The sequence below is a fragment of the Perkinsus marinus genome, assembly GCF_000006405.1.
Source record: "Perkinsus marinus ATCC 50983 genomic scaffold scf_1104296962766, whole genome shotgun sequence".
NCBI lineage: Eukaryota > Perkinsozoa > Perkinsida > Perkinsidae > Perkinsus > Perkinsus marinus.
The window spans coordinates 36,650-43,748 of record NW_003205333.1 but is presented as its reverse complement, the minus strand read 5'-3'; the positions used below and the strand labels follow the sequence as shown (position 1 = coordinate 43,748).

The 7,099-nt window shown below is 47.2% G+C and overlaps 2 protein-coding genes across 2 annotated transcripts in view; both read right to left on the bottom strand.

The window, feature by feature from the left end:
• Positions 1-5,093, bottom strand: part of Pmar_PMAR014570 (hypothetical protein) — a gene marked incomplete at both ends in the record, with an annotated part of 13,713 nt that extends 8,620 nt beyond the window's left edge. Inside the window, 12 exons of the mRNA XM_002771492.1 lie at positions 1,354-1,461; positions 1,855-1,987; positions 2,102-2,191; positions 2,973-3,042; positions 3,092-3,288; positions 3,585-3,792; positions 3,840-4,041; positions 4,086-4,244; positions 4,284-4,559; positions 4,607-4,826; positions 4,886-4,966; positions 5,007-5,093. Of these exons, the coding sequence (XP_002771538.1) occupies positions 1,354-1,461; positions 1,855-1,987; positions 2,102-2,191; positions 2,973-3,042; positions 3,092-3,288; positions 3,585-3,792; positions 3,840-4,041; positions 4,086-4,244; positions 4,284-4,559; positions 4,607-4,826; positions 4,886-4,966; positions 5,007-5,093 (1,831 nt within the window). The remainder of the gene's footprint in view (positions 1-1,353; positions 1,462-1,854; positions 1,988-2,101; positions 2,192-2,972; positions 3,043-3,091; positions 3,289-3,584; positions 3,793-3,839; positions 4,042-4,085; positions 4,245-4,283; positions 4,560-4,606; positions 4,827-4,885; positions 4,967-5,006) is intronic.
• A 56-nt stretch (positions 5,094-5,149) lies between these two features.
• Positions 5,150-6,147, bottom strand: Pmar_PMAR014569 (hypothetical protein; the record flags this gene model as incomplete). The annotated part of the gene is made up of 4 exons (XM_002771491.1): positions 5,150-5,224; positions 5,364-5,632; positions 5,680-5,892; positions 6,015-6,147. The coding sequence occupies 4 exons, from the start codon at positions 6,145-6,147 to the stop codon at positions 5,150-5,152; spliced, it is 690 nt and encodes a 229-aa protein (XP_002771537.1).
• Positions 6,148-7,099: the final 952 nt, after the last annotated feature.

The following is a 7,099-nucleotide window of genomic DNA, read 5'->3' as shown; positions in this document are numbered from 1 at the left end:
CTCAGATCCAAGCTCTGCGTATCTACAACTGTAGACTGAAGTACACTGTAGACCATAAGTCGGGTCTAAATACGAATTGTTGAACTTGCATGCATACTTTGACATGTGGAGAGATGATCATCAGCCAAAGCTTGCAGTTTACAGACGTACGAGATAGGCTAATCAATTCCATCGGGAACGTAGGCCGTAGAAATTCTATCTACTCGATGATGGTAGAAGTGATTGATCCCACTGCGGCCAGTAGAACCACTTCTAATCGATCGGAACCGGCGGCTATCAGCCATTGGTCATTAGGCAAAGGTTGCAGTGAATAGTACCAAATTGATAGTATTCTGGGGCAGATATGCCATTCCGCGGCTGATATGCATTGCCCGTTAGATCATGATAATGATTCAATCATTACCAGGTAATCCGAGTTGATCACTCCAGAGATGAGAGTTACGATAGCTCTGCTGATGAATCACGATGGTACATTCAATGTACTACATTAAGTGTATGAGTGTTTAGTTAGTTGGCATAGCGGCCCCGAGGAGTCGATTATCATCCATTGATATTATCAACTTTTGGTAATATCAACTCTTGGTATATCAACAGTTGATATTATCCCTACGCACAATCACAAAACGTGCTATCGCGGTCGCTCAAGGTACCAAGTTGGCATCGCCAACGGGGGGTAGACTCACTCGATCGATCCCAAGCGATTCTGCGGATCTCGATAATTCGATCAATTTCTCCATGTGACTCACCAATTCGTTGTGACAACAACTATGGATGGTGTTGGTCTTGTTATCACTGATAACTTATCAGATGGCGATTTGATATATTCATTCTTCTATGATGGGAGTTCTATAGAGTCTCGCATAGTTCTGATGCGGAATGGTTACCATTCAATGGTAAGGCCAGCTCAGTGTATTCGCAGACAGCAGAGGATCCTCTGCTAATGCAGAGATATAGTAAGAACAGAAGGATATCCCACTCAGCCATCGATGCTGTGTGATTAACTCGCTTCCTAGCAACAGGAAGTGTTACTCGTCGTTCGCATTCGGATTAGCTGATTAAGCTTGGGCAGCGATATGATGATATGATCGACATCGAAGTATCTTTGTGTCCCATGTGGATAGGTTGAGAAGGACAAGCGTTTTCTTTGGGAAGGCGTGCAAGATGCACATAGAAGCGAGGAGATGGGGATGCTGAGGTGTTACTATAGTCCGAGAGTCTCACATATACTTCAACGCTGATAGCAGGTTCTCTAGGAGGGCGAGAAGGTGATGATAGTAGGGCTGAGCGGCTAGCTTCTACGTAGCGGGAGTAATGAAAGTAAGGAGCCTGAATAGCTCGATAGAATAGTCTGACCTTTTTTGCTGCTTTCTTTACGAGCATAGATTGTACTGCAGGTCGCGCAGAGCGGGAACTTCGCATCCTGAGTGACCAGTTTAGAATGGGTTATTCTGAACGAAGTATCTGAGGTGAATTATCTAAGGTGACATTCACGTACAACTTGGTTGAATCAAGTTTATCGTCTTCAAGACGACGTCTTGTGATAATTTCACAACCAATATGGTGGCGAGCTTGTTTGGTCGAACCAAACACGGTTACCAAGTTCGAAAGGGTTGAGGAATCTGATAATTCGGGTTATATTTGAGTAAGACTGACGTCTAGAAGATATCAGGATGGGATGCAACCGACAAAGAGAATAATAATACATCTCCATGGAAAGGTCGGAAGCTCCGAGGTACCAGGATAGATATACATTGGTCATAATATTTCCGGCCGGAAAATGGAGGCATGAGACGAAGGCGTTTTTTCTTACACAACAATTATTGTTGAACAATATGCCGCTGCTACCAGGATCACCGATCAGCTTATGAGGAGATACGAGGGCGAAACCCATATAACCGTTAGAGTGCGTAGAAGGGTTCATATCGACGTGTGATAGCGCGATCATGAAAGTTCGTTGGGGACAGACAAGGGCCGACCTTATCATAACCTGCAATCATTGCAGTGCAGTGGCTGAAAAATCCCATGCGACAACACCGTTATATTCATAGATTAGAGTCGATATTGTTAAGAAATAGGGCGATGAGAAATTTTTATGGCCTACATCAAGACGAGCACCATGGATTTTGCGACGAGCAGAAAGGACGACCATTGGTACAGCGGAATCGCGGTGATGACGATTGTAATCCATGACCTGAGAAGAGTGTTATCCAACCAGCCATGAGATTTCACCCAACGAACCACATTCCTCAGTGCGCCTCCACCCTCCGCATGATGTTATCAAAGGGTAAGGAATTTTATCGTTCACAATCGGTGCATTATAAGGCTTGGCCGAGGAGCCAGAGTATATTCCGAGATTTTTAGGAGATCGCAAATCACCGCAAGAGTTGTCTTAACGAGGGTGAAGATTGGCCGGAGGCCTTAATCGGGAACTCTAACATGCGCGGCGCATGATGCGCCAGGGATAAAGTTTATCATCTTGTTATAATTTCACATCCAATTTGGTCATGAACTCTTTCGGTCGGCATCCAATGGCTGAACGAAACACGGAACCAAGTTCGAAACAGAATTGAAATCTGATATTACTAAAGAGCTAGATCAACTGTCTGAACGATCTCATAAGGAGACCAGAAAAGGTCAGACACTTTCATGGATAAGGCAGACACCTCGAAGCAACACAAAAGCCATATTATGGCCGTAAGGACACAGGCAACGAGACATGAACTGGTTGCCCTAAGTGAGCTCACAATTGTGTCGCTCAAACGTCAGGTGGCGGGTTGGTACAGGTGATACTGATAGTGACTGTCTAGTTCGCCGATGCGAGCGTGCGCTCACGACGGTCTAAGAGCTTCTTGGCGTTCCTTACACCCTTGACTGATAATAATCTTGAGGATGAAGGATCGACGGGAGTAGTCTACCGAGAGGGTGGAACTTGATTCTCAGCAACACATGAGGCCGAGCGAAATGCTGCCCACCTTTTTGACTCCTCTAGGAGGTTCGACTCCATCACTCCAGGAGCGAACGTTGAAGATGCTTTCGCTGGGTCTGATATACTAACAATTCAATGGGGATAAGACGGAGATCCAGTATTCACCTTGAACTAATCTCATGTCCAGGGGCCTTCTCCGCAATGTTTGAAAGGTCTAGGTCAGTGCGAACCATAGGTTCGGGCGGTTCACTTGAAGACATCGATTGAATGATAGACTGCTGAGCATCAAATGGATGAGCGAACCACAATAGGTGGATGAGACTAGGATCGAATAGTGGCAAGTCGAGCTTGACCATGGCTGCCTGAGACGGGCAAAGCCAACTGCATTAAGACACTGTACAGTGTGGTAATAGGAAGCAATCAGCAATTTAATGTAGCCTATGTTATTGGGATCGGTTCACTTCGTTGTGAAATTGAAGCAAGATAATCCCGTCTGGTAAAGCCGATAATATAATCACCATTGGTAATGCTACTGATACGAATCCTGACACTATCGATAAGATATTCTCCCAATACCACGGCGATATCAGCACCCACCCCGTTTTTCTATTGCACGAGATTCACCCTGAGTCTTGGTGAATGGTCCATGACGACTCACCTCGGACAGAATCTTCTTGCACACCTCATCAGCTTTTTGCGAAACCATTGCTGAGTCCTCATCGACGTGCTTGTGGCCTCCGATTGAGTGCTCCGGCAGACTTGAGCGACGGGCACTGCCCTCACCACATCGTGCGGAGCAGTTCCCAAGAGAAATCAATTCAACCCCTGTCCGAAAGGATGATTGAACAAACGTCTCCAAAAGAGTCCTGAATAAATAATAATTCCACTAGGCCATTAAGCCACTTTTACTCACTTGAGCTTTTGCCTATCATCTCGTCTGATATGATACCACTCTCCTGATCGGGTCTTGAAAGTGTACGAAGGGAGGAGTATCCAACCATTATCGGCGATCCACAGAATAGCATCGGCGACGAGGTCCACTTCTTCCTGGGTCATTGTGAAGTGCACTCCAATTCGAACGAATCCAGGCTTGAAAATCTCGGATAATGTGCAGCCTTGAACATATTCAGAGCATTGGAGGAGAATGCAAATAACCTACCGACAGCTTCTTCGAACTTGGTGGCGTTTTCAGCACTGAGACCGAGAATGGTTTCCGCATACGGTCCAGCACAAGCGCAGCCACCCCTAGCTTGAATGCCAAACAAATCGTTTAGGACAGCCGCAACAAAGTTATAATGGAGGTATCTGAAGGATACAACTCCCAACTACTGCTATTCGTTGGTGAGTGATATCTTACAGGCCGTGTCCTGTGGAAGGATTGCTGTGATTATACAAGATATTAAAGGATAAAATACCAGCACAGTGAGAACGATCCTAAGACGATCGTCAAAAGCGGTAGAACGAGTATAGCTTGCCTTGGGCCCGAGTATATGAATCTTGCTGTGGGACTGAAGCCTTTTATATAAATGATCGGCCATTTTATGCTCAGCAGCAGCAATCTTCTCGATACCGATCGTCCTATGAAGATGGTAGACGATACCTGCTCTGATGCATCCGAGGATGTCGGGGGTACCTCAAGAAATATCGAGTGAAGAGTGAGCTAGGTAGAATATAGCTCACCAGCTTCCTCGCGCTCTTCGAAGTTAGCCAGATACCGATGACCTCTCTGACTCACGTATAGAACGACGCCTCCGCCGCAGACAGTCGGCACGGCGTTAGTCTGTCGTTTCTTCTTACACAACAAGAGGCCGCTGCTACCGGGACCACCGATCAGCTTATGAGGAGATACGAATGCGAAATCGATATAACCGTTAGAGTGCGTAGAAGGGTTCATATCGACCTGTAACAGCATAATCATGGAAGCTCGTTAGGGACAGAGTCCGACAGATAAGGGCCGACCTTGTCATGAGCTGCAATGGCTGCCAAGTCCCATGCGACAACACCGTTATATTCATGGATCAGAGTTGATACTGTCGGTATCTGTTAAGAAATCACCTCAGGAGAATGTATCTCGCCCTACATCGAGACGCGCACCACAGATATTGCTACAAGCAGAAAGAACGACCACTGGTATAGCGGAATTATGGTGATGACGATTGTAATCCATGACCTGAGAAGACCGTTGTCTCATCTTGGTCGACTTCAGCCAACAATCCACCTTCTTCAGTGCTTTGAAAGCACTGCTTTCTCGAGACCCTCAACAGAAGCAGTACCCTTGACTGGGCATAGAGGTAGCGTCTGAGAGAAAAGGGGACGGCTGATGTGCAAAGGATGGGTGAGCAGCTACCTCGAGTTCAACTTCGAAATCTGCGGATTCGTTACCTTTGAAGCACATAAGAAATGGCACCAGAGCTAACAAAGGATGATTCATGATGACCTTTGCATGGATCTGACCTGTGGGTGCTGGGCGGATGAGTGGATAGTTCGAAGCCAGCTCTCTGAAGGGGAGTAATGAGCTGTGATGAGCAGCCGGATCTACAATCAAAACCTGAATGGCAACGATCAAAGCTAATGTCTTTGTTAGAGATGAGCGGACCGCCCGACGGAGGCCTCTCGGAGATGCATCAGTAGCAAAGATTCGACTGCGGCACATGATTCCAATGAACCTGTCGATAGCTGCCGTAGCTCCAGCACCACAGAAGATGACTGAATGATCAAGCATGTGACCTGGCGCCTGCGACCGGTGCACTTACCGGAGTCTTCGGCAGTACAATTGAAATATTTACGAATCTCCTCCCTTGCGTCTTCGCGGTAACGCATCGTTTGACGAGCAGTTGCCGAAGCCATGGAGTGAGTGTTCGCGTATCTGCATGACTTGACGACGGCGGATTCAGCCGAGATGACTTCCACGTACGTAGGACAGACGGTGGAGGATATGAATTCCTCAACACTAGTCAGACTTCTGCCTGAAGCAGTATAATCGCAGTATCTGGACTGAGGCTCTTGATTGCTCGAGTGACGGTTTCGTCACATCATCCTTCGCGTGGAGTCGTCGAAGGCACGGGAATTCTCTCGTGCTCCCCGATACATTGCTCTCTGAGAGAGTTCACAATAGCTTCATACTCAGGCATGGCCGAGGAGCCGGAGTAGACTCTGAAGTTCTTAGGAGAACGCAGTTCACCGAGGTTCATAGCAAAAGTTGCCTGAATGAGAGTAAACATGAGCCGAAGGAGCTATGCCTATACGTGAACTCTGGCATGGGCCGAGACTATATCTTTGGAGGAGAGGCGACGAGACTCGTCGGATGGCGAAACCCATTCCCCCCGGCATCGATGAGCCATCGATGCCAGGGGAGACATATGAGAGAAGGCTGCGTCCCTGATGACTACGTCGTGATTGTTGTGTGCTCGATCAGTTGGTTCTTCACACTCCGACATCCACCTCACTTCGCGATCCATCAATCAGAATCGTTTTCATGATCTCGAGTCGAGATTCTCGACCGATCGCGTCGATGATTAGTTCATCTTCCAACATGATTAGTTCTAGAGCGTCACGCCCTGGGCGAGTCACGAGTACGAGCGAATGGAGCTGAGGGTGGCGTGATGGTCAAGCCTACGAATTGGGCAACACAGTTGCCGATGAACATTATTTGTAGGAGTAGCTGAGGCTCAGCTGTTGAGATTCGGACCCCTATTGGAGTTACTTAGAGGGAGAGTAAAGTGTTACGTGCGCAGGGCGACCCTCTTGCTGCTCCGGCCCATTTGGCGCGATTGCGCCACGCATTTGCTTAGCAAACGTGCAGTCGCAGGCAGACGTGCAAATTCCACGTGACGTGAAATCAGCACATTACATTGTAATGGTCGCTCACAGTACTTTACCCACCCAAGTATCGAACCCATTGTGCCACAAGCGTTTTAGCTCACCTAGATAGTTGAACTACATTAGCCTCAGATTACAAATTAACAACGCGACTTAAACGCAGTGAGACAAAACCGTAAAGCATTACTTTCTCAGTTCGACAGTTCCTGATTCCGTCACAATTCTATTCAGTGAATAGTATTCACACAATGGACTTAGCTCACTGCCACTGAGTCAGTGGACGGCTGAATATCTAATAAAACTCAAAAATTGAATTAGTCGTAGATCGAGCTATGCTCTGGGGCTGGAGCGTAG